Genomic DNA, 26328 nt, shown 5'->3' on the forward strand with positions numbered 1-26328 from the left:
CACTTCAAGCCTCTTTGCGTAGTTACTAACTGTGTGTTCTATTTCCCCCTAAAACTCTGTGTTTTGCTAGATGTGCTTGGGGCACCTGCTCAGGACCAGAGACTGGTGCATGATCCTCTCCACTTGGAGGGAGGGACAGACTGGGGAATAAACTGATACCATCAGGCTTTTGGCCAGGGCAAGACGCTGCAGCACTAGGGACCTAGGCTGGGGAGAAGCTTCCTAGTCCCTGCAGCTGGGTGTGTCCCTGCCTGTGAAAAGGTTTGTGTGAGTGCAGGGCCGGGAGCGATCCGCATCTTCTCCCAGCAGCTGTGTGAGAGGGAACCCAGGCTGGGGAGACAGACAGCTCAGTGGTACCCCAGCTCCAGGTTGCACCCCGGGGGTCCCCTCACTATAACAAATAAATTAGTGCCTCTCTCCCCAAACTAGTTCTAGAAGCACAAAAACACCATGGAGACCAGGCCTTTACATGTTAGGGACCATCAGAGTTAAGGTGACGTGTACAAACTTTGTGCAGTGCTGTTGTGCATGCCTGTTATGATACAGACTCACAAGTGTGGCCTTGGGGTGAATTCCCTGCCCCCCACAGCATCAATTTCCTCCAGACTACCAAGGGAAGTGGTGCTTTCTCCATCCCTTGAGGAGGTGCCTTTCTGGAGTCTGCTTTGGTCCAAAACTCACTACTGCACCATACAGGAGGCCTGTGATGTGCAGAGGGGTCAGATGAGATGCTCTAACCGTCTCTTCTGGCCTTAGTCTCCAAATCTCTGCAAAACTGAGTGTGGCACATTGAGAGCCTCTGAGGTTTCCATGTGCTGCCTGCTTGATCCCCAGCACTAACCCTGAGTGCGTGGGGGTGTCACAGGGAGAGCAGCTCAAACATGCAAAGGGGCTGGCCAGGGCAGGACATTAGCCCTGCAGGGCAGGGGTGGGTGTGGCGGTGACATCACAAGGGCCTTTGCAGCACCTCAGCTGATTGGTCAAAGGAGGTTGGGAGGCGGTGACCTCACAGAGCGTCCATGACAACGGCCAGGTAGGACAGGCTGCAGGGCTGGGGCGATCTCCGAGACCCCGGGCTTTGCTGCAGAGAGTCTCCTTCTGTAGGTCTCTCCTTGAGGACTGAGAGAGGATTCTGGGTCAGGCCTGTGATCACGAGGAGGAGCCTCCTTGGGGTTTTCCCCTTTCCCACGGCTAATTGAGCGAGAAGACAGACGTCCCTGTGGAGCAGGTAAGAGCCCCAGAGACGTTTGGTACCTGGGCAGCCTGACCCACCTGGTGCTGGCCAAATTCAAGGCGTGGAAAACACTAGGTTAAGGTGGGAGAATTTTTACCACCTAGGCCTTTGTCCATTAGAGTCAGGGGACATTGGGGTTCATCATTTTGGTTTCCCTTTTTCCTACTTCCTCCTCGACTGGCGAGGAGGGGGCTGCTCTTTAGCCCTCGTGGAGGGAGGCCGTCCCAAAGAGATGGGACAGGAAGACTGCTCTGAGAGCGATCCTCACTGGTGACCTGAGCCATCCGTGGGCCATCTGGGAACCTCAGCCTCCGCCAGAGTCTCAATGCTGATTGGCTGAGCAGGGGATCTAGTGACAGGGAGGAGACTCAGGACTTTGTTGTTCTCTTTAAGGCCCAGCAATAAGCCAGAACCAATCATCTGCTTGGTGAATTGTTCTCCTTCCTTCTCGCCATTGGCTGTCTCTGAGCCGTTCCTGGTTCTCTCGGATGGTCTAGTGCTTCTACAACACGTGCTGAATAATCTGTGTGAATGGTGGTTGGTCTGTAGCTCATTCGAGGTCACTTTGTTCTGATCATTCAGTGCGTGAAACTCCAGACTGATGGTTAGTTTGACAGTCAGGACTCCCGGGTCCTGTTCCCAACTCTGTGCCGACAGGCTCTGGGATGTAAGACAAGGCCCTTCGCCTTTCTCAGCCTTCGTTTCTTCCTCTGTCGGTTAGGGATAACAAGCCTCTCACACCTGCCTCCTGGTGGGGGAAGGCTGGGGAGCTGTGGGGACCTGACTGAGAGGTCACTAGTAGCAATGTAGCACAGGAGGTGTCCTATCGGGTTGAGTCATTGCAAATGATGATGTAGTGCAGCAGACCCCCGTTTTCCCAACCTTGCATTATGCAGCTTTCCATGTTAACCGAACCACCAGTGCCCACAGGTGCCGCAGCCGGCGATTTGTCCTGTGGCCACTAGATGGTGCTGCAGCCTCGCACTGTCCCGTTCCCCTGGGTATCTGAATGTTTGATAGGGTGACCTGGCCCCACCCGGCCCCGGTTAGATGCGGTCAGTGGGGTCTGCTGTGTAAGTGCTGAAAGAGTCAATTTTACTGGTATTTTATTATCTTTAAATCATGAAGGGGAGCAACTACGTACCCTGACTGAAGCATCTTATCTCGTTTCTAAATCATTGTCTCCTCTTTGTGCGAAGAGACAGTTTAAGGACGCCACAAACGGGAGATGCTTTTGGTTTGGAAAACAAAACATTTTTGCAAAGAATTTTCATCCAAATTGATTCATGATTCCACAAACCAAACTTGTTTAATGTTCATGGGATTTTCTAACAGAAAACTGTCGATGAAAATCCGCCCTCCCCACCTCCAATTGCTGGGCTCTGTCCCTCCCCCAGGGGGCTTGTTGTCTGCTGATGACAGCGAGAGTGAGAGCTGTTGGCTTTTCTCTCTAGCTCTGCCATGGCTTTGCTGTGTGACCTGGGGTAGGTCATTTCCTCTCTCTGTACCTCAGCATCCCCATCTGTGCAATGGGACGAGAGACACGTCTGTAATGCCTGGCAGAAGTGAGGCTGGGAGAGAGAACGGGCATTAAAGCACTTTGGGGAGGAGAAAGGGTTGTATCGTGGTGTTGAGCACCAAGGCATTCTGACATTTGTGAAAATGTCTCATCTAGAGAAACAAGAAATGGTCGGGGACAAAGCCTGTGAGAGGATGTGACTCAGAGAAGCCAGGGTATGTGTTTGGGGTCTCACCAGTGCTTCCCACCTGTGAGTGCTTCCCTTTCATCGTAGCTTGGCCTGGGAACAGGAGAAACAGCAAACCAGATGGCGGAGTGAGTGAGTGGGATGAAGTGACAGTGCCACGGGGCAGTGAGGATGAGGTAACAAGCCTCTGCTGCCCAACATAGACCAGAAGGGAAGGGATTTCCTACAGTCCTCACCTGCCCTGGCTCTGAGCAGGATTAGCGGCCTAAAACCCACAACTGCCAGAAGCCGTCCAGACCACAGCTGAGACCTGTGGCACTCTCAGCTCTATCGAAATTGTAATAAACTATTCAGCTGTAAAGACCCGGGGACTAGAACCTGGGTTGGCCAATACTCCTGCAGTGCCAGCTGCACCAGGGAGCACTGGGGAGAGTAGGCACTACAGGAAGTACCACCCAGGAGACCCAGAGTGACAGTACCCTGCAGGCCTCTGATTGGCCAAGTGCCCCTACATAGCCCCAGGGGTTGCCTCAAGAAGTTGTCTGGGCAACCACCTGCTACTTTGCTGGACTTTGCCTTGTTTCCTGATCCCTGATGCCGATTCCTGCCTCTTGGCTCTAACCTGGTACTGCCTCTGGTCTCGGAGTCTGACCCCAACTCTTGTTCATGGAGCCTGGCCTTGTGATTTCTCTAACTCTGGCCCAATGATCCCCATCCCTGGCAGGCAGACCTCAGCCCAGCTGTGACCACTAGGCGCGACTGCCTATACACTGGTCCCTTACACCTGGGCAGGGATGGTCTCTCACTACTGTTGTGTCCAGCTCCCAGCACAATGGGGCCCCATCTTGGCTGGGCATTTAGATGCTCCCATATAACAGGACATATTAGGGAAAAGAAGCCAGTGCAGGCAAAGCTTTAAATGAGGTATGAATGGCCACTGATCACTGGGTGGGGAAGTATCCCCATCTCCCAGCCACACATATCCCAGGTGAGGGGTCTCTGGGGATATTCCTACAAGCAGAGCAGTCCCTGACCCCAGTGATTTCACGATTCAGTGGCCCACCCTCATTGCCTCCAGCCTTGGTGCAAGTGGCAGGACTGAATTGTGACCACATCTTTGTGCCCCCTGGGATCTGAACCATTTAAACCACACTCAGGTTATGTCTACACCCAGCTGGGAGTGAGCTTCCCAGTGCTGGCAGACAGAAGTGTTAGCTCGCCTTGAGCTCGGATGCTAAGAATAGCAGTATAACGGGGAGTCCAGGGGGTAGCTCGGGCTTCCTGCCTGAGAACAAGCCTGCCTGGACTCCTGCGGTACATACCCGGGAGCTGGCTTGAGCTGCCACCTGTGCTAGCCCAGCTCCACCGCTAGTTTTAGTGCAAGACCTCGAGCTCAGCTAGCACAGGTGGGTCTCTACCCCACTGGGAGCTCAGGCCCAGCCGCCTGTTACCAGGCAGGAGGTACCCAAGACCCTGTGGCAGGAAGCAGAAGGTGATTTAAACACAGTCCCTGAGTGCATCACTCAGGCTCTCTGGGCTGGGACCCACAGGAGAGGGTGGGCCTGTCCCCTACCGCCCAGGGATGGACGTGGGTAGAGACAGCTGAGCTCCTGACCAGGGGTGGCACAAGAGTAGGAACACTGACTTTGCCTTTGTGTTCCTGCTGTAACTTCCCTTGTTTTTACAACGGGGCAAAATCAAAGGAAGAAACCTGTGAAGGGGGAGCAGTGGAAAAGGGGTTATGTAACCTGGCACAGACTCACCCAGCAGCACCTCCTGCTGGTCATCTCAGGGAATTAGTGTCCAGCCTCCCGAGCCCCCCCTGTCAGCCAGTGTCACGCTACCACTGGCCCCCATGTCCCTCCTAGACCCCGGGTGACCCTTTCAGTGGGTGTTGCCCCCTGGCAGTACCCCCAGTTTCTCCAGGTCTCCCCACTCAGGGGAACTCCCACTACCCCCACCTCACCTCAGTTGTAGGCTACTGCCAGTCACCAACTCACCCTCATGCACTGGGGCAGACTGCATTGTAAGCCACTCATCATAGGCAAGGTTGGGTCTGGACCTGCTGCCTCAGCCTACCCATGGGCTGCCCTCTGCAACCCCAGTACCCAGGTGGCTTTAGACTAGGCCACAGCCTGAGGTTTTCCCAGGGCTGGTGCAACCATTTAGGCGACCTAGGCAGTCACTTAGGGAGCTAGAATTTGGGGGGGGCACCATTTTTTTCATCAGCGACTGTGGCGGCCGGAACTTCGGCCACCCTAGTCGCTGCCGGCATGTAGGCAGAGGGACCTGGGACAGGGGAGCGCGGGGAGGGCTGCCTGCAGCAATTAAGGGGGGGAGCACGCAGGGGAATCCTGTCCCAGCTCACCCCTGCCCTGCCTCCTCCCCAAGCATGCCATGGCTCTTCACTTTCCCACCTCCCAGGCTTGCGGTGCCAATCAGCTTAGGTGCCACAAGCCTGGGAGGCGGGAGAAGTGAAGCAGCGACGGCGTGCTCAGGTGCTCGTGCGTGGAGCAGGGGTGAGCTGGAGCGGGAGGTGCCTCAGGGCAGAGGGTGGGAGCGGCCACTGGGGGCCCCCGCCGGGCGGCGGGGGCAGCGGCCCCCAGGGGGGGCACCTCAGGGCAGAGGTGCGGGGCGCAAGGTGGAAGTTTGGCCTAGGGCACGAAACATCCTTGCACCGGCCCTGGGCTTTCCCGGCCAGAGCTCCCCAGCCCCTTGGCCTTCCCCAGCCCTACTCCCCAGGTACCTGCTCAGCTCCCTAGCAGCCAGGCCCTTCTCCTCTACAGACAGAGAGATTATATCTGTGCCCATCCTCAAAGCCTTTTATAGGGGCCGGCTGTGGGCTGTTCGAGGCATGGCTGCCAGCTGTGCCTACTTCCCCAATCAGCCTGGGAGCTGCTTGCCCCAGCCCCAGCCCTCTGCTGGGCTCTTCTAAGCTCCTCAGGGCAGGAGTGGGTGACCACCCTGCTACAGGTTAGAAGAGCCCTGAGTCAAAGGCCCAAATCCCTGGGACACTTGAGCCGGCAGCACTTTGCTTGAGGCCAGACTCTTTCAGACCCGAAAGTGAAGAGACACAAGTCAGTCCACTGGAGGACTGGAGCTACAGACAAAGGGCTTGTCTACACTGGCAAGTTACTGCACTGCAACTTTCTCACTCAGGGGGGTTAAAAAACACACCACTGTCACCCCCAAGCTCAGCAAGTTACAGTGCTGCAAAGCCATGACTGTGCTTTGAACTTTTAAGTGTAGACATAGCTAAAGACTGACAGATATAAGTTCCATCCCTGAACCAGCTAAGGGAAACTGAGGCAGAGACAATTGCAGTTCTGCTGCTGCTGCATGCCAGGGTTGCTACAGCGCTAAGGTCCCTCAGTTATAGGTGCCTGTTGATACAGATGAAATTAATGGGAGTTAGGCATGGAGGCACATTTGAAAGTCTCACTAGTTGTCTATCTGCATCTTTAGGTGCCTACATATTTTTAAATTTGTGGCCTTAAATGACATGATCGTTCGATTCATTCTGCCAGTTCAAAACATTTTGTATTTGTTTTTGTGATACTTTTTCAACTGGAACACACTGGAATAAACAGATCTTTTCCTCCCAGATTTAGCCCTCCATCTCCAACGAGAAACCTTCTCATGTAGCCGCAGAAACAGCAGGGAAGACCAGGCTCCCCTGCCCGGACGCTGCTGGAGGAAAACACACAAACGTCAGAACGGTTCTTTTTTCAGGATGGAAAATCTTCAGCATCTTGTCAGGTCTCCCTGTGCCCTGAGAGACCCCACAAAGGTGCTCAGCCCCCAGTTATTCTCCCCTTCGGATCAGCTTCAGGAATGGCCAGTTTAAAAATTACTGGACATGAGTCAGCATCTGTTTGCCATTTTCTCTCATTCTCGCAGTTGGAAATAAAATCACCTCAGGTTTTGTCACTTGTCCAAATATTGAAAAGAAAATTATCTCCAGTTTTGCCCTTTTTTGTCTGTGATTATCAAATATGGAGATAAAATCCTTTCACATTTCCCTTTTCTCTCACATTATTGAACATTTCTCTGTCACCCTCCCCGTCAGGTTCTGCCCCGCTTCCCCTAACTCTCAGATATCCCCAAATGAAACTGTCCAGCCCCAGGCCCCTGTCCCAGTTGCCGCCCCCCTCTCCGCCCAGCCCAGCTCCCCCCTCCCCCGACCAACTGCCAGTCACCTGCCCCTCCCCTGCTGCTGCCCGCACAACTGCCATGCAAAGCCCAGCTCCCCCCTCCCCCGACCAACTGCCAGTCACCTGCCCCTCCCTGCTGCTGCCCCCGAACTGCCATGCAAAGCCCAGCTCCCCCCTCCCCCGACCACCTGCCAGTCACCTGCCCTCCCTGCTGCTGCCCCCGAACTGCCATGCAAAGCCCAGCTCCCCCTCCCCGACCAACTGCCAGTCACCTGCCCTCCCCTGCTGCTGCCCCCGAACTGCCATGCAAAGCCCAGCTGCCCTCCCCGACCAACTGCCAGTCACCTGCCCTCCCTGCTGCTGCCCCCAACTGCCATGCAAAGCCCAGCTCCCCTCCCGACCAACTGCCAGTCACCTGCCCTCCCCTGCTGCTGCCCCCGAACTGCCATGCAAAGCCCAGCTGCCCTCCCCGACCAACTGCCAGTCACCTGCCCCTCCCCTGCTGCTGCCCCGAACTGCCATGCAAAGCCCAGCTCCCCTCCCCGACCAACTGCCAGTCACCTGCCCTCCCCGCTGCTGCCCCCACAACTGCCATGCAAAGCCCAGCTGCCCCTCCCCGACCAACTGCCAGTCACCTGCCCTCCCCTGCTGCTGCCCCCGAACTGCCATGCAAAGCCCAGCTGCCCTCCCCGACCAACTGCCAGTCACCTGCCCTCCCCTGCTGCTGCCCCCACAACTGCCATGCAAAGCCCAGCTCCCCTCCCCGACCAACTGCCAGTCACCTGCCCTCCCCGCTGCTGCCCCCACAACTGCCATGCAAAGCCCAGCTCCTCCCCCGACCAACTGCCAGTCACCTGCCCCTCCCCTGCTGCTGCCCCCGAACTGCCATGCAAAGCCCAGCTCCCCTCTCCCCCGACCAACTGCCAGTCACCTGCCCCTCCCCTGCTGCTGCCCCCCCCACGGCCATGCAAAGCCCAGCTGCCCTCCCCAGACCAACTGCCAGTCACCTGCCCTCCCCTGCTGCTGCCCCCCCGAACTGCCATGCAAAGCCCAGCTCCCCTGACCCCCGACCCACTGCCAGTCACCTGCCCTCCCCTGCTGCTGCCCCTGAACTGCCATGCAAAGCCCAGCTCCCCTCCCCGACCAACTGCCAGTCACCTGCCCTCCCTGCTGCTGCCCCCACAACTGCCATGCAAAGCCCAGCTCCCCTCTCCCCCGACCAACTGCCAGTCACCTGCCCCTCCCCCGCTGCTGCCCCCCCCACTGCCCTGCAAAGCCCAGCTGCCCCCACCCCCGCCCAACTGCCAGTCCCCAGCCCCTCCCTGCTGCTGCCCCCAACTGCCATGCAAAGCCCAGCTCCCCCTCCCGACCAACTGCCAGTCACCTGCCCCTCCCCTGCTGCTGCCCCCCCAACTGCCATGCAAAGCCCAGCTCCATGTATCCCGGGCCCCTGGCCAGTACGGACTGCAGGCGGCTGAGGGACCGTCGGTGACAGGCTGGAGGCTGAGCGGCTGGGGCCAGCTGAGCGCCCGTGGGGCCATCCCTCCCTTCCCCATGCTGGGCCAGGCCCTGAGGGAACCAGCTCCAGGGAGCTTCCCAGCTGAGGCCTGGGAACAGGGAGAAAACAGCCGCTTGGTGTGGGGAGCTGGAGGGTCCCTGGTCTCTGGCTGGCGCCGCCCCCTCTCCTCCCTGGTAGCTGTCACCCGTGGAAGGATGGCTCCTCTCTGGCACCTGGGCTCTGGGCTCAGGAACCCCCCAGAGCTCCCTGCTCGTGGGACAGCTGCTGCTTCAGCGCCCTCCCTCCAGCCTCCCTGCTTCGGGCGGGGGTCGCCTGGCAGGGGGGCAGCAACGGCCTGGATGCAAACTTCAGCCCTGGCCGGGCCCCAGTAAGCATCACAGCCCCCCTTATGGTCAGGGGTTACAGCCCCCCCCACCCTGGTAACGCGGCATCGCCCCGGGCTCCCTGCTGCCCACGTCAATGGCAGGGCCTGGGGACCCAGCACGTCCCAGGTAGTGACTGAGTGTGGATGGAAAGTTCCCTGGATTTCACCCTTTCTCTCTGATAACCCATCATTGACCAACCCTCCCCGATTTCCCATTTCCCATTGAATGCCCAAATTAGATGTAAAACACCCTTCAGCTCGGCCCTGTCTCTCTCGTTACTGGCGACTGATATAAAATCTCCTCCGATTGTGTCACGTTCTGTGTAACTCTCAAATACTGATGGAAAATCCTCTGCTGCTCTGGGCTCCCCAGTCCCTGTCTGCTGCCACGTCTTGTTCTGGAGGGAAACTGCTGCCCCGAGTCATTACCCCAGTGCGGGGGAGGGGAGCTAAACCCCCAAAGGACCAACTTTCGCCTCAGTTTTGAGCATCAGATTGTTTCCTGTACATCTCACTCATGACTGAACACAGGTCAAATCTCCGGGTTTGCTCTTTCCCATGTCATTACCAGTTACTGACAGAAACTCCTCTCCGGTTGGGATTTTTCCTCACATGTTTTAAGTGCAGCAACTTCTCCTTTTTGGAGGGAAGCTGTTGCCCTGCGTCATTCTCCATGTCAGGGTGTTGCAGGGGACGGGGTCAACCCCCAGTGACCAACTTTCCTCACGTCTCTGATTCAAATTGTTTCTCCTGTTACCCCCAATAAAACCGCCAGGGTGCGGTAGAATGTGCCTCGCCCCATAGTTAATGAACATCCGCGCCAGGAGCCTCCCCCTGGCTGCTAAGGCAGAGCTGGCCAGTCCCTGACAAGCTGTTTCACTGCCCCATATGGGGTTGAGAAGGGGGTTAAGGCCCACCCCACCCCAAGGGGCTGCTCTCTGCTTCACTGCCCCTGTTCGCCTGGGCAGGACCCAGTGTGGCCACAGACTCCTGCCCTGCCCCTCACATTCCCTCCTCTGTCACCACAAGCTCAGGACAAATGGCCCTGGGAGGTGGGGGTCATTTCCAGTGCTCAGACAAAACCCCGGCAGGGTGGGAACGTGGGGCTGTTCTGTGCCAGCGACGGGGCACGGCTGGGTCACTGGAGGGGAAGGGACGAGCCACGTCCCCACTGAGACTGCCCGGTCCCAGTTTGCCCAGTCCCAGCTGCTGACCCTCCTCCACTGCTGCCCCCACAACTGCCATGGGACCTTCTGGCTCCATCCTCCCTGCCCCTGTTCATGCAGTGTCCCTGTCCCCCATGGCTCCCTGCTGCCTGTGTCAAAGGCAGGGCCAGGGGAATCAGCACTTTCCAGTTATTTAATTAATTTTGATTTGATTTCCCCTCAGATTTTGCCTTTTACTGTCTGATTGTTGAATATTGATGCTCCTTCCCCAAGAGATCTTGCCACACTTCTCTCCTGTTATCAAATATTCAGACTTTGCTCCATTTTCTTCCTAATGATGACAGATTGCGGTGAAATCCCTTTGGGTACCCCCCAGTCATTAGAACAACAGCAACTCCTCCCTGTTTTGGAGGGACACAACTGCCCGGGCCTTAGATTTTACATTTCTCCATCTAATTATTAAATATTAACATAAAACCTCCTCAGATTTTGCCATTGACATGGACAGTGGGGAGTGCTGGGCAATGGCATGTTAAGAGGGGGCAGGAACAGGGATAGAGTTAGAAGGTCCCTTGTTCAGCTGGGGGGGAGCAGTAGGGGAGGGGCAGGTGATTCACAGTTGGTGCTTGAGAGACCTGCGTTGGGTTCATTATTTGATAATTTGGGGGAAATGGGGCACAGTCTGCAGAGGATTTTATATCAGTATTTAATGAGCAGTTGGGAGTTTAACCTGGTCAGTCAAGGTCTGGCCAACTGCCCTGTTAGCAGCCGGGTGTTGCTGCTCCCCCATGTTCTGTTCTGTTCAGTCTGTAACCCTTCTGCCAGTTGAAGTGGGCAGCGAGAAGGGCAGGTTCAACACCTAGGGGGTTCCTTTTCAACAATGCAACCAGAACCGGCTCAAGCCCCCACCCGGGAACCTGGGGAAATTTCACTGTAACGCCTGGATGCCTCTAAGAGGCAATTCTTCCCCTCTCGCAAGCACAGAGTCCGAGGTAGAGTTTCTTTAATAAAAGTAACCTAGCAGTAATCTGAGAAAACAGTCAAGCGGTATCCATAGACATAGCACGAGCAAAACACCCTTCCCAGTGTACGCTGGGCAGTGTCTTTTGCTTCAGGTTCTTGAGTCCAACTCCAAAGTTCCTGTAGTATACCCCACCCTTAACATCCCACCTCATAGTTGTTGTCCCTGGTCAGTGCAGACCCACAGTTCAGAAGTGCACCTGTTGAGTGGCTAGGCAGCAGTTCTGCAGAAAAGGACCTAGGGTTACAGTGGATGAGAAGTTGGATATGAGTCTACAGTGTTGCCAAGAAGGCTAATGGCATTTTGGGCTGTCTAAATAGGAGCATTGCCAGCAGATCGAGGGATGTGATCATTCCCTCTATTCAGCATTACCTGTAACCAGTTTCTGAATATATTAGGCTTAGACTTGAGTGTTTTGGCTTTATTTTGCTTTTGTGGCTTACTTTGTTCTGTCTGTTATTACTTGAAACCACTTAAATCCTACTTTTTATACTAAATAAAATCACTTTTGTTTATTAATAAACCCAGAGTATGCGATTAATACCTGGGGTGGGGAGGGGCAAACAGCTGTTCATCTCTCTCTATCAGTGTTATGGAGGGTGAACAATTTACAAATATACCCTGTATAAGCATTATACAGAGTAAAACAGATTTATTTGAGGTTTGGATCCCATTGGGAGCTGGGTGTCTGGGATGCTGAAGACAGGTAACTTGCTGAGCTGTTTTCAGTGAAGTCTACAGCTGTGGGGTGTGGACCAGACCCTGGGTCTGTGTTGGGCAGGCTAGCATGTCTGGTCACAAGATGGGGTTCTGGGGGGCCCAGGCTGGCAGGGAAAACGGGCTCAGAGATAATTTCAGCACATCAGGTGACAGTCCCAAGGGGATCTCTGTGACCCAACCCATCACAGATCCCTTTGAACTTCTTCAAAGTCTTCTCTAGGGCCGAGTAACCTACATAATTTTGTGTCATCTGCCAATATACATCTCACTGTTCAGCCCAGGTTCCAAAGTGTTGATAAGCATCTGCTGTACATACCATAGCAGGATGAAGAGGTCTTCTGTGTTGGTCCTGGTTCCCTAGTCGAATGCAGAACCTGACACGAGATTTCCAAGTTTCTGCAACCATTTGTAATGTCTATTGAGGATGTACCTTCTGGTCCTGTCAGATTTCAAAGGCACTTCTTGAAAAGCTGAAACAAAGAGGAAACGGGTTGGAAGCCCCATGGTGCTGATGTAACTGGTGCCTAGGAAACCTCCCCTTCAGATGGCCATTGCCACATGCTATTAGCTACCCAAGAGTCTGGGGGCACAGAAACAACAACTCAGCTACTCCCAAAATAGCCCTGGAGAGAGAGGAGCCTCCATTTTTGCATAAGTTCCTCTCCGCCGGCATACACATGCACACCCATACACACAGACAGTTGGGGCACTTGTTCTTTTGGTGGAATAGGAAATTGACAGCAGCAGAGGTGTTAAACCATCAGACATTTAGGCTGAGATCCACAAAGGGATTTAGGCTCCTAATGTCTATTGAAATCCTTTGTGGCCCTGTGCCTTCATTCCTTAAGAGTTCACAGGGAAAAGTGTTTCCCATGTGCACTCATGGGTTTTCCTATGAGCTGATAACCAATCTCGGAGTGAAGTTCCTTGGCCTGCAAAGACGCCATTACAGGGAGGGCAGGTGATGAATCTTTCCCTACAGAGGGTAATCGTCATCATCATCATCACCACCACCACCCTTAATAATAACAACAGCCCTTTTCAATTCTGTCAGGCCTTCCTTTAGAGACATTCCTGACCTTTATGACAACAGTCTCCCACACAGCTCTATTCTAGGAGCTAGAGATGGAATTCCCTGCTCCTGCACACATATTGTGGCACCTCGATGAAAGCTCGCGTGACCATCCTTCTTCCTTAAACTCTGTCCTTAGACAGAGAGGGACACATTCAAACTGTTTTCAGGTTCTGTGCTGCACCTCTGTACTTCCCACAGAGGCACTAACACACAGAGGTATTTCCTTACCTTCATACAGGCGGGAGATGCCATCTTCATTCACTGTTTCAGACAACAAATCGCAGTAATGGTGGATAGTCTTTCCTAGGCCTGCTCTAAAATACAAGGTTAGGTCAAATTTAGCCACGTTAGGTCGATTTTATAAGTAATGTGTCTACACAACCAACCCCATTCTGACCACCTAAAGGACTCTTAAAATCAACCACTGTACTCCTCCCTGATGAGGGAAGTAGCGCAAAAATCAAGCTTCCTGGGTTGAATCTGCAGTACTGTAGATTCAGTACTGTGCAATTTGATGGTATTGGCCTCCAGGAGCTATCCCAGAGTGCTCCAGTGTGACTGTTCTGGAGAGCACTTTCAACCTGATGCACTAGACAGGTACACAGGAAAAGCACCAAAACTTTTGAATTTCATTTCCTGTTTGGTCAGCATGGCGAGCTCAGCAGAACAGGTGACCATGCAGTCCCAGAATCACAAACGAGCTCCAGTGTGAAGCAAACGGGAGACACTGGATCTGATTGTTGTATGGGGAGAAGAATCTGTGCAGGCAGAACTCTGATCAAGCAGAAGAAATGTTGATATATATGCCAAAATCACACAGGGCATGGTGGAAAGAGTCCACACCAGGGGGACACAGCAGTTCCATATGAAAATTTAGGAGCTCAGGCAAGCCTACAAAAAGACAAAGGAGGCAAATGGTCACTCCGGGTCAGAGCCACAGACATGCCGCTTCTATGATCAGCTGCATGCCATTCTGGGGGGTCCTTACTCTACCCACCACTGTTTGTGGACACCTGCAAGGTGGCAGCCTCGTGCGACACGGAAGAGGATTTTGTGGATGAGGAAGAGGAGGAGGAGGAGAATGCCCAGCAGGCAAGTGGAGAATCCATTCTCCGCAGCAGCCAGAACCTTTTCCTCACCCTGGAGCCAATACCCTCCCAGGGCGAATTGTTCCCGGACCCTGAAGGCGGAGAAGGCACCACCTAACTACACTACAGTGATTAAAAGCAACTGTGTTTAATGTTTGATTTGCCCTGAACAATTGGGATGCATTCACAGCCAGTAAAGCTATTGGAAAAGTCTTTTAACATGTCTGGGGATGGAGCGGAAATCCTCCAGGAATATCTCCACGAAGCTCTCCTGGAGGTACTCTGAAAGCCTTTGCGGAAGGTTTCTGGGGAGGACTGCCTTATTTCGTCCTCCACGGTAGGTCACTTTACCACATCAAGCCAGTAGCAAGTAGTCTGGAATCATTGCAGCACAAAGCATGGCAGCGAATGGTCCTGGGTTTTGGTCACATTCATGCAACATTCAGTCTTTATCTTTCTGTGTCAGCCTCAGGAGAGTGATATCATTCATGGTCACCTGGTTGAAATAGGGGAATTTTGGTAAGGGAACAGTAATCCCCTCTGTTTGGTGATCCCCAGCACATTAGACCCCAGTCATGCTGGGCTGTTTGCACTTGGCTAAAAGGGATCATCCTGGAGAATATTCATGCAGGGGATCGGGGGGAGGGGTGTGCTGCACATTTACCCCAAAACCACAGCCCCTCCTTTTAAACAGCAAACCCAACCGGCATTGGTTGCTATGGGAAAGGAGGGTACTGCAGTTTGAAACCATTCCCACATGTCATGAACGTGGAAGAAGCCAACCCTGCGTACCCTTTGGCTTACCATGGCTGCCTGGAAACCGAATTCTGTTGCCCAGCTGTGTGTGATGTGTCACCATACCGGCAGGCACTCAATATAAAAGACAAAGTGCGACCTTGTACCTAAAACACATATGCTGTCTGCTGTGAATTGCTTGATTCACTGTGAAAGAGTCTCTCTTTTGTTCTCAGAAATGTATCTTCTTAAATTCTACTCTCCCTTTCCCCACCCTGCAGCTCCAAATGTTTCTATGCTCCTGTATCAACTTCATCCCTGAGGTTATCGCAGATTAGAAGGCGGAAAAAAACGCACTAGTGATGACATTTTCAGAGCTCACACAGTTCTCCCGCACTGATAGGACACAGCTGAATGCATGGAGGCATTCAGTGGCAAAGGCCAGGAAAGCATACAGTGAGCGTTATCGGAACACGCAGGAGGAGATGCTGAGGCTAATGCGGAGCAAACGGACATGATGAGGCGTCTGGTGGAGCTGCAGGACAGGCAACTAGACTTCAGAACCCTGCTGCATCCATTGCCCTCCTTGCCAAGTTCCAGATCCTCCTCACCCAGATGCCCAAGAACACAGGGGTGGGGAGGCTCCGGGCACCAAGCTGCTCAACTCCAGGATGGCCCAGCAACAGAAGGCTGTCATTCAAACAGCCTTGATTTATACTGTGGCTACAATAAGCACTGTGACCTTGTCCTACCCTCCTATCCCACCCGACTAGGCTACCTTTTACTAGTCAGCGTTGTCAGAGATCTTTTTTTTAAATGAATAAAGAATGAATGGATTCAGAACAATAGAGACTTTATTTCCTGTGCCAGCTGTGGTCGAAGAGTGGGAGGGGGATTGGCTTACAGGGAAGCACATTCACCAAAGGAGGCAGCTTCACATCAAGGACAAACACACACAACTGTCACACCGTAGCCTGGTCAGTCATGAAACTGGTTTTCAAAGCCTCTCTGATGCATAGCATGCCTTGGTGTGCTTTTCTAATTGCCCTGGTGTCTGGCTGTTCAAAATTGGCCGCCAGGAGATTTGCCTTAACCTCCCACCCTGCCATAAACATCTCCCCCTTACTCTCACAGATATTATGGAGCACACAGCAAGCAGCAATAACAGGAATATTGCTTTCGCTGAGGTCTAACCTACCCAGCAAACAACGTCAGTGCCCCTTTAAACGTCCAAAGGCACATTCTACCACCATTCTGTACTTGCTCAGGCTACAGTTGAACTGCTCCTTACTACTGTCCAGGCTGCCTATGTACGGCTTCATGAGCCATGGGAGCAAGCGGTAGGCTGGGTCCCCAAGGATAACTATTGGCATTTCAACATCCCCAATGGTAATTTTCTGATCTGGGAAGAAAGTCCCTTCTTGCAGTTTTCTAACAGCACGGAGTTCCAAAAGATGTGAGCATCATGCACCTTCCCGACCGTCCCACGTTGATATCGGTGAAATGGCCCTTGTGACCCACTAGTGCTTGCAACACCATAGAGAAGTACCCCTTGTGGTTTATGTACTCTTTGGCAAGGTGGCCCGGTGCCAAGATAGGGATACGTGTTCCCTCTGTCGCCCCATCACAGTTAGGGAACCCCACTGAAGCAAAGCCATCTACTATGACCTGCACATTTCCAAGAGTCACTTCCCTTGTTAACAGAAGGTTATTGATTGCCTTGGCTACTTGGATCACAGCAGCCCCCACGGTAGTTTTACACACACACACACACACACACACACACACACACACACTTTTAAGATTCTGGTGCTGTCGGAGGGAACAGAGCAAATTGATTCCCGACTGACCGGTAGCAGACAGGTGTTGCAAGCTTCCACAGGGATATCGCCACTCGCTTCTCAACTGTCAGAGCAGGTCTCATCTTGGTATTCCTGCACTTCAGGGTGGAAAAAGCAACTCACAAAGTTCCATGAAAGTGGCCTTACACATGCGAAAGTTTCGCAGCCAATGGGAATCATCCCATACCTGCAACACTATGCAGTCCAAGCAGTCTGTGCTTGTTTGCAAGACCTAGAATCGGTGTTCCACTGTATCAATATGCCCCAATGCCGCCATGATATCCCAATCGCCACATCCTGTGCTTTCAGGAACATCTGTGTCCATGTCCTCCTCACAATCTTCCTTATGCTGGTGGCTCCTAGCTAGGCTCTGCACATACTGCAGGATAATGCGCGAGGTGGTTACAATGCTCACAAAAGCCGTGTGCAGTGGAGCGGGCTCCATGGTATCTGCCATGGCATCTGCACAGATAACCCAGGAAAAAAGGTGCGAAATGATTGTTTGCTGTTGCTTTCAAAGAGGGAGGGAGGGGAGACTGACAGCATGTACCCAAAACCACACACAACGATGTTTTTGCCTCATCAGGCATTGGGAGCTTAACGCAGAATTCCAATGGGCAGCGGGGACTGTGGGATAGCAACCTCTGTGCACCACTCCATGAGTCAATACTAGCCAGGGTACTGAGGACGCACTGCACCAACCTAATGCGCTTTAGTGGGGACAAGCATGATTGACTGTATAAAATTGGTTGCTAAAGCTCAACTTCTATAAAATCCACTGAATTTCGTAGTGCAGACACGCCCTAGACATACCATGGATCTCATTACTTTTCAAATCCTTCGCTGAAAACTGCTAAAGATGCAGCCATTGCCCCAAGACAGCCCTTGGGAAATTAAATACATTCCTTACATCTGTTCACAAAGCACATTAGATAAAACATCAGGGGCCCAGAAGATACTGAGAGGCTGATTTCCAAAGAAGATTGAATTCACATCATGCTGGCTTCCTAGGTGCAGCCAAAATGTAGTTGTGGGCAGGGGACATTGGTGCAGTCATACAGCTAAGTTGCTCCCTTCACACACGCACACACAGTGTTAAGATTCTGGTGCTGTCGGAGGGAACAGAGCAGCAGTCTAGAAAAGGGCTTTGAAGGAAGCAAGTCAAAAAAGCTCAAGTGAAGTTGCTCTGATTACCAATGAACAGGGCTGCAGAATGTCTGATTGTTGTCTGTGAGCTTTCCAGGTACTCTAAGGCGTGGAACAGGAATTTGGGGATGTGGCTCTGTCATAGGTCTCACCCCCACTTGGAGCTGTTGGGATCCACTGTGGGACCTGCATGTATCCCCCCACCCTAAAATCCTAGGGTAGGTCTCCTTCTCGCTGCCACCAGTCAGGTTAAAGTGTCTGACACACTGCCTGTCCCCCAAGCTTCCCCTGGGGAACCCAGATTCAAACCCCTTGAATCTCACCAGAGAGAGAGAAACAGCCAGTTCCCCTCCCCCCTTCCCCCTCTCCAGCCTGCTCCGGAGAGAGAGATACCTTGATCCAAACTCCTTGAATCTACACACAGGGAAGCAGCCCACTTCCCCCCTCCCTCTCCTAGCCACTCTGGAGAGAGACACACTGATTCAACTTTGTGAATCACCCTTAGGAGGAACTCACTCTTCCCCTCCCTTCCCTTGAATCTCCACAAGAGGAGGAATTAACCAAGTTTTAAAAAGAAAAGACTTTATTAAAAATAAAAGAAAGTAACTTGTCTCTGTAATCCAAGATAGAACAATACAGGTTCTAAACTTATCAATCTCTGGAGAGAATTCCTCCCCTTTCTCAGTAAAAGCAATATCAGCAAACAGGAATAAAGAATTTCCTTTAGCAAACACACAATTGCAAATGTAGAAATCAAATTATAAGACTAATTCGCCTTTCTAATTAATACTCACTATTAAATAGTAGAAACTACTCCAGGAGACCTTGAGACATGACTGACCTCTCTTAGATCCAAAGAGAGCTCTAACAAAGAACACAGACAAAGGCTTCCTCCACAGAGATTTGAAAAAAATCTTGTCTCTGATTGGTCCTCTGGTCAGGTGGTCATCAGGTACTGCATGTTAACCCTTTACAGGTAAAAGGGACCTTAACCCTTAACTATCTGTTTATGACAGGCTCTTGTTCTGCATCTAGGAAGAAAGAAGGAAGAAATGCACAATATACAAATGACATGTTCTCCCCACAGCGACTAGTCCAGGGAAGCCAAAGCATAGAGCCAGTGCATGGCAACAGCCAGTATGAGCCCATGCACCACAGTAGCACCTCTCTGGAGTTACTATTGTGTTCTCCAGAACCTCAGCTTTCATTTTCAAAAACAAAAGTTTGCAGGTCTGACAGTTGTGGAGAAAAATTTAAAAATGTGAAGAGATTGTAACTCCTGCAGAAATGAACCAGCAGAGAACCTGAATAGAGTCCTGCCACCCAACTGAAGCAGATGGGACCTGGCTACAGGGGTCAGCTCCAGGTGGAAAACAACCGGACCCTCTCAGGCTTGGGTCAGGCCAGCTGCAGAGGGAGCGAAGGAGTCACAGCGTTTCTAACTCCACAGCGCCTGCAGTGCAGCGGGGCCGCAGACAGCAGCAGCGGGTACACAGCCGATGTGCCGACCGCACAGGCAACGGAGCAGAGTCCGCACAGGCAGGACACAGAGGCAGGAGAAAATTTAAAAATGTGAAGAGATTGTAACTCCTGCAGAAATGAACCAGCAGAGAACCTGAATAGAGTCCTGCCACCCAACCGAAGCAGATGGGACCTGGCTACAGGGTCAGCTCCAGGTGGGAAAACAGGCTTGGGTCAGGGCCAGCTGCAGAGGGAGTGAAGGAGTCACAGAGTTTCTAACTCCACAGCAAGGCTTGTGTGGGGATCTCACTCTCATTTCTGAGCTATTCGATAGACATCGGCTTCCTTGGTCCCCCGGACAATCCATGCCTCTCACTTTTTCTGGCTGAAGCACAATACTGCCAAGGCCCCGTAGACTGAGCCTGCGTATGATGGGATTTGTGTCTTTGATCTACTCCATGAACTGCGCCCGGAGGTCTGATTTTGTCACTGTCGTGGCAATAGAAGCACTCTGAAGAAACTGAAAAGAGCCAAATCAAGATCTGGATGAGGAGCAGAGATCTTACTGTGGAGTCTGTTCCTGACACTCATCTTTACCAAATGGCCACTTACTCCCATACAAAGTCTCTGGTGTGTAGGGAGCCAGGTGCTGCTCTTTCAGTTGGTTCAGAACTTAGACTAATACACAAGTCACAAATAAACCCCCAGGGAAAGGGGAATCTCCAGGCCCCACTGAGTGCCATGGAGCGACCCCTGGGGCAGAAGAAAAGCAGAACCCCAGGAAAAGGTGAGGAGAGAAGCATGGCCTTGGGGCACCGGAGAAACATCTCCTCTTGTCACATGATCCCACCTAGGCACATCCAGCCAGGAGCGATCTCACCCTGTCTCTCCCTCCCTCTCTGTGCCATGCCCCACCACCATCCATGTGCGGAGAGGAGCTAGCTGGCTGGAAGGCTGCTGAGCTGCTGACAATGTGCCCAGAGCTTACTGGCCTGAGCTGCTCTCCAGAAAGCCCACTTGTGCCTGTCAACTAATGAATCTCACCTCAGTGCAGAAAGTCATGGCGATATTTCTCTGCTCCTCCTCCTTCTCACTCTGGACAATGCTGACGGCCTCTCTGAAAGCTGCAGGGAGCTGAGGGTTCTCAAACTCGATCATGGCTCTGGAACATAGAGCAGAAAGTCCCTTGTGGTTATCAAAGGGGAGAGAGAGTTCCTCTCTAGTTGCTGGGCTGAGATGGCAGCCTGGAACAGAGGAATATTTCACATGGAAATCCCATTCCCAATGAAGAGGAACCTTTGGGCTCCTACCTTGCAATCACGCCAACACCCTGCGAGTAGTAATTGCGGGAGGCTATCATGTCTCAACTCTGCTGTAACTGGATGCCAGCAAATTCCTTCCAGTCTCCAGGCATGGAAAAAAGAGTCTTCACAGCCTCCACCGATGTGCTAAAGACAAAAAATACCAGTGTCAGGTAAAGAGATCAGCCCCAAGCATGGCAAATCTGCACATGCCCTGGCACACACAGTATGGACAGCAGGAGCTAGCCTCCCAAGGATAGATCTAGTGTGATATCATGGTGCTTCCCTGCCCAATGGGCCCTGTCGACACTGCAGTTCCATTGAGTTTGTAACCAGTTAGTGACACTGTAGCTTCTGAAGATGGTTGATGTCATCACTCAATGCGGTTGAATACTTGATTCTTTACTGTGACAGGTAACAGGACTCAAGCAGGCATGTGGGGCCAGATCCTTAGTTGGCATAAGCGAGCAAAGCTGTGTCAGTTTACACCACCTGAGGTGTCTTCTGGCGCTCTCTTTTTCCCATGTAGATGGAGGCCCCTAACTGTGCCCACAGAACCAGTTGAACTGGTCCCTCTTCCTCCTGTTTACCTGTGACACTGACATCCTGCGGTGCCTGGTCCCATGTGCTGCTGGTGTGGCTCTGTCCACGTTCTGGGACAGAGGCCCACAGATTTGCTCAGGGGTCCTTGGCAAGTGCAGATCCATCACATACTGCACTTGCCTGATGCAGAGGATGAGCATCTAGGGATACATTTCCAGGATGGCTTCTCGGTATCCCCATAGGAAAAGGACCTCGTAAATGGTCCTCATTGCCTGGAGGGGGGGAAGAATTTCACTCAACTATCCCAGTCTGCCATCTGCCCCCATTGCCACTCGCTATTGTCCTTTGTCATGTCTCAATTCCTCTCCAGTGTATTACAAAATAAGATTGGCTCCTCAGAGCGGAGGAGACATATGAAGGCTCCTGAACCTTCACCCACTCCTGGAAGCAGGATGGAGCCCTGTGGAAAGATCAGAAGAGTTTGGATGATGTTATTCCCGTTCTTTCTCTTAATGCTGCAGACTCTGTGCTTTGGCTTTCCAGCCATGACTGGACAGGCTGAAACCATCCAGAGTAGATCCGTTCTCATAGGCCCAGTATTTCTGGCCCAGTCAAAAGTGGTGGACATCTCATGATCCCGTGCTGGGAAGATTTCTAGGCAAAATTTACAGAGACAGAAACCTGGATACTTCCAAGACACACCCCAACTGCACCTGCTCACTAAAGGGCCACCTAGAGCTGAAGGCAACTGAGCCAGGGTACCAGCAGAGAAACCACTTAAGATCTGGTTTCAGAGTGGTAGCAAAAACGTTTTGTATCAGCAAAACAAGGAGTCCTTGTGGCACCTTAGAAACTAACACATTTATTTGGGAATAAGCTTCCGTGTGCTAAAAATCTAATGTCCCCCTGCTGATACTCACACTTTCTTGTCAACTGTTTTAAATGGGCCACCTTGTTTACACTGGCTTCATTAGCACTACAAAAATGCTTTCCACCCTTCTTGGTGGATGCTTCCACCCTTGTTGAGATTAGCCCACTTCCACCTTAATTGAATTGGCTGGTTAGCACTGACCCCCCGCACTTGGTAAGGCAACTCCCATCTTTTCATACGCTGTGTATTTATACCTCCCTACTGTCTGTTACACTCCATGCATCTGATGAAAGCATGCACGAAAGCTTATGCCCATATAAATTTGTTAGTCTCTAAGGTGACACAAGGACTCTCGTTGTTTTTGTATTCTGTGTTGTAATTGAAATCAATATATTTGAAAGTATAAAAAAATTCAAAAGTATTGATAATACATGTAACCTGGTATTCTATTATTGTTTAACAGTGCGATCAAAAGGCCATTAATTGACAGCCCTAGTTATTGGCTTTGGATGGAGCCCAACGGGAAATCAGTAGAAATTCTTTCCCAAACACTCACCCACTGTCCTTCTGAGCTCAGAGCTGCCAAGGCCGGATGACATCCAGCGCCCGTGAATACTGGCTGAATGCCCTCACATGGATAAGGAGAGTCCTTTATCCCCCGTTTGTGACAATAGAGACCAACCCCCTGCTGGCTGACAGGGCACATGCAGCAGATCTGGGCGGTGTTGGCAAGGAGCGGTACCGCAGTGCCGGTCCTTGGAGACGTTCTCTGCTTAGGAGAGTGCACGGTGTGAGCTCACCGTGCAACCCCACGCTGCAGTAGTTACTTTCTGCAATCACAGCCCTGATGGAATCACATGGCACAGCCCTGGAGGGGAAATGCCCAAGAAACCCACCACAGGAGCATTTAACCTCAGAAAGGGGAACTGCCCAGACGTGAGCAGGCTCGTTAAATGGAAATTAAAAGCAACATGCCAGGGTGAAATGCCAGCCAAGCGCACGGAGACTGTTTAAAAACACTGTACTAGAGGCTCACACTAAATGTACACCGCAAACAAAAACAAACCTGCAAGGATAAAAATGCCCCCATGGCTAAACAGCTGAGTAAAAGAGGCACTTAGAGGCCAAAAGGCACCTTTCAATATTGACACCCGACTGTGCAGCCCGGGGGTTCTCCCCCAGGAGTTCTCCTGCTCCTTCGTTGTCACCGCAGGCAAGAGTCTGGCAGTGGGAATGGAGAGGGGTGTCTGCAGGCAGAGCCTTCCATGGCTACCTGAATGGGAGCCTGGCAGGCTTGTGCCCGTGATGGTGAAGGGCCCAGATTCAATCCCCATCCGTGCCCATGGTGTCTCCGTGTGGCCATGGGTTCCCTTACCCATCACCGCAGGCTGTTCAGTAGGTGGAGGAGAACCTGGCCATGGAAGAGGCAGCGTCTCTGGACTGAGCAGCACCGGAGCTGGGGGAGCCAGGCAGGAGCTTCTGGTACGGGAGGTTTCACGTGCGGTCCATGGAGCTGGAGAGGACAGAGCTGGGCCCAGAGTCCTGGGGCAGCTCTCAGTTAGTTCCTGTAAGACCCAAAGGAGAATGTCAGATTCAGGCCCTACTGACCCCTGGGCACTTCCCAGAGAGGCTGCCCAGACACAGCCAGCAGGATCCTCTGGCAACACAGCTGGGCCCTGTCCTCCTGATTCCTTCCTTCCTTCCCACTTGGCCCAGCCTCTCACAGCTGCCCCCTACCTTTCTACCGCCAGCCTCGCCTTACCCCCCAATCCCACGATTCCCACCTACCCCCAGCGCTTACGCCCAGAATTTCCCCTTGGCTGCTGCCCAGTCCTCAGCCCCAGGAATCCCTGCTCTTTGCTGTCCTCTCCAGTGCCACCGATCTGCTTCCCTGCCAAGGGAGCCCCCTCCTTGTCCAAGGTCTCCTGCCCTCCCGCCAGGTCCCCACAGCCGTCTCTCACTCACTGCTGTCTTCTCCGCCAGGGCCGCTTTGGAGCAGGGCCATTCCAGGCTGTCCAGCCACCCTTCTGTGCGGTGAAGCACATCGGAGCGGGGGGGGGGAGGGGGGAGACGATGGTTCATAGAGTTTCATAGAGCTTAAGGCCAGAAGGTACCATTGGATCATCTCATCTGATCTCCTGAATGTTCCAGGCCATTAAATTTCACCCACCTACAATTTGAGTCTCTCACTGTAGGTCATTTTCTCCAGCTCTCAGATCATTTGTGTGACTCTTTTCTGCACCCTCTCCAATTTAACACCATCCTTTAAAAACACAGACACCAGAACTGGACGTCACCATTCCATTATCTCTCTCACCAATGCTATAGAGAGAGGTAAGATCCCCTCCTTGCTCCTACTCATTACTTCCATATTTATGCATCTGGGCAAGGGGGACCTGGCCATGGAGGTGGAGGAGGACTTGGCTTTGCCCTCCTCATCCTCTTCCTCATCCAAGTCATCCTCTTCCGCTTTCTTCTCCATGACGACATGCTCCATTCCCATGGCCCGGTCCTCCCCCTCCTCCACTTCCTCCTCTATGGTCAGGTCCTCCCTGGACAGGTTCTCCTCCTCCTTTTCCTCCTTCTCGTCCTCCTCTCTGGCCAGGTCCTCTTGCTCCTCCTCCTCCAGGGCTAGGTCCATCTCCTTCTCTTCTTCATCCCCCTGCATTGGCACATCCTCGTCCTCCTCTGTTCCTGGGTCCTCCTAGTCTATAGCCAGGTCCTCTACCTCCTCTTCCGCCTCTTCTTCCCCCTGCATGGCCACATCCTCCTCCTTCTCCTCTGTGACCAGGTCCTCTTCCTCCTGCTCATTCTCCGGCCAAGTCCTAATCCTCCTCCACTTCCTTTCCTCCATAGCCAGTACCTCTTCTTCCTTCTCTTCTTTCTTCTGAATGGCCACATCCTCGTCCTCCTCCATTGCCAGGTCCTCTTCCTTCTCCTCCTGCTAATTCAGGTCCTCCTTTCCCTCCTCTGTAGCCAGGTCCTCCTCCTCTCCACCTGCTCCATGGCCAGGTGCTCCACTACTGTGGCCAGGTCCTCCTCCTCTTCCTCCACAGGCAGGTGCTCCTCTTGCTGCTCCATGGCCAGGTCCTTCTCTTCTTCCTTTTGCTCCATGATCAGGTGTTCCTCCACCAGGGCCACGTCCTTCCTTTACCTTCTTCTTCCTCTTCTTTTACCTTCTTCTTCCTCCTCCGTCTCTGTGGTCAAGTCCTCTTCCTCTTCTGTGGAGAGGTGCTTGACCTCCTCCTCTTCTGCAGACACGTTCTCCTCCTCCTCCTCCTCTTCTTCCTCTTCTGCAGACAAGTTCTCATCCTCCTCCTTTTCCTCCTCTACGGATATGTCCGCCTCGTCCTTTTCCTCTGTGGTCAAGTCCTCCTCCTCTTTTATGGCTAGGTCCTCCACCTCCTCCTCTTTTTCTGTGATCAGGACTTGCTCTTCCTGCTTCTCCTCCTCCTCTGTCTCTAGCTCTTCCTCCTCTTCCTCTCCTTCTGCGGCTGGGTCTTCATTCTCCTCAGCCTTCTCCTCAGGGGCAAGGTCCTTCTCTGACTGGTCGGTGGGGGGTCTCTGCATCAGAGAGACAAGGGCAGAGGGTGACTCTTGCTGGGAAGGGGGGAAGAGGAAGGACAGGGGTGTAAAGGGATGGGGAGAGAAGATTTAATGTTTTCCCCTCCCATGTTAGCATCCAAAGGCAGAGAGATCCCCACACTGCCCCTCCCACAGACCCCAGGCCCCATAGCAGACAAGTCCGGACACTGTCCCTCTCACAGACCTCTCAGCCCCAGGGCCCCATGGCAGAGAGATCATAGAATCATAGAATCTCAGGGTTGGAAGGGACCTCAGGAGGTATCTAGTCCAACCCCCTGCTCAAAGCAGGACCAAACCCAACTAAATCATCCCAACCAGGGCTTTGTCAAGCCTGACCTTAAAAACCTCTAAGGAAGGAGATTCCACCACCTCCCTAGGTAACCCATTCCAGTTCTTCACCACTCTACTAGTGAAAAAGTTTTTCCTAATGTCCAAACTAAGCCTTCCCTTCTGCAACTTGAGACCATTACTCCTTGTTCTGTAATCTTCTACCACTGAGAACAGTCTAGATCCCTCCTCTTTGGAACCCCCTTTCAGGTAGTTGAAAGCAGCTATCAAATCCCCCCTCATTCTTCTCTTCTGAAGACTAAACAATCCCAGTTACCTCAGCCTCTCCTCATAAGTCATGTGCTCCAGCCCCCTAATCATTTTTGTTGCCCTCCGCTGGACTCTCTCCAATTTATCCACATCCTTCTTGTAGTGTGGGGCCCAAAACTGGACACAGTACTCCAAATGAGGCCTCACCAGTGCTGAATAGAGGGGGATGATCACATCCCTTGATCTGCTGGAAATGCCCCT

The 26328-nt window shown here is 52.6% G+C and overlaps 1 protein-coding gene and 1 long non-coding RNA gene across 7 annotated transcripts; both read right to left on the reverse strand.

Moving 5' to 3' along the window:
* Positions 1-6551: 6551 nt before the first annotated feature.
* On the reverse strand, positions 6552-18589 carry LOC120385118. Of its 2 annotated transcripts, none has more exons than XR_005589278.1 (4): positions 18564-18589; positions 13188-13273; positions 12201-12354; positions 6552-6630 (listed from the first exon to the last, which is right to left on the reverse strand). It is a non-coding gene; the product is annotated as an uncharacterized LOC120385118 (long non-coding RNA). The 2 variants fall into 2 exon arrangements; XR_005589277.1 differs by lacking the exon at positions 6552-6630 and adding an exon at positions 11260-11401.
* Positions 18590-18743: 154 nt separating this feature from the next.
* LOC120385112 (maestro heat-like repeat family member 5) lies at positions 18744-24304 on the reverse strand. 5 transcript variants are annotated; one of them, XM_039504229.1, is made up of 5 exons: positions 24116-24304; positions 23321-23510; positions 20541-20678; positions 20275-20392; positions 19445-19750 (listed from the first exon to the last, which is right to left on the reverse strand). In XM_039504229.1, the coding sequence occupies exons 3-5, from the start codon at positions 20588-20590 to the stop codon at positions 19682-19684; spliced, it is 237 nt and encodes a 78-aa protein (XP_039360163.1). In that variant the 5' UTR covers positions 20591-20678; positions 23321-23510; positions 24116-24304; the 3' UTR covers positions 19445-19681. The 5 variants fall into 5 exon arrangements, 4 of the variants coding, with proteins under 4 accessions (XP_039360163.1, XP_039360162.1, XP_039360165.1 ...); XM_039504228.1 differs by having other exon boundaries at positions 23911-24304; XR_005589272.1 differs by lacking the exons at positions 19445-19750; positions 24116-24304 and adding an exon at positions 18744-18800 and having other exon boundaries at positions 23321-23624.
* Between the last annotated feature and the right edge of the window lie 2024 nt (positions 24305-26328).

The sequence above is a fragment of the Mauremys reevesii genome, linkage group 17 (assembly GCF_016161935.1).
Source record: "Mauremys reevesii isolate NIE-2019 linkage group 17, ASM1616193v1, whole genome shotgun sequence".
Taxonomy (NCBI): domain Eukaryota; kingdom Metazoa; phylum Chordata; order Testudines; family Geoemydidae; genus Mauremys; species Mauremys reevesii.

Excerpts from the sequence above, each read along its gene's own strand:
- LOC120385112 (XM_039504229.1), bottom strand. The coding sequence starts at position 20,590 with ATGATAGCCTCCCGCAATTACTACTCGCAGGGTGTTGGCGTGATTGCA. Across the intron at positions 20,393-20,540 it reads GGTGTTGGCGTGATTGCAAG|AGCCATGATCGAGTTTGAGA; the intron begins GTAGGAGCCCAA and ends TCTATGTTCCAG. Across the intron at positions 19,751-20,274 it reads CCATGACTTTCTGCACTGAG|TTTCTTCAGAGTGCTTCTAT; the intron begins GTGAGATTCATT and ends GGCTCTTTTCAG.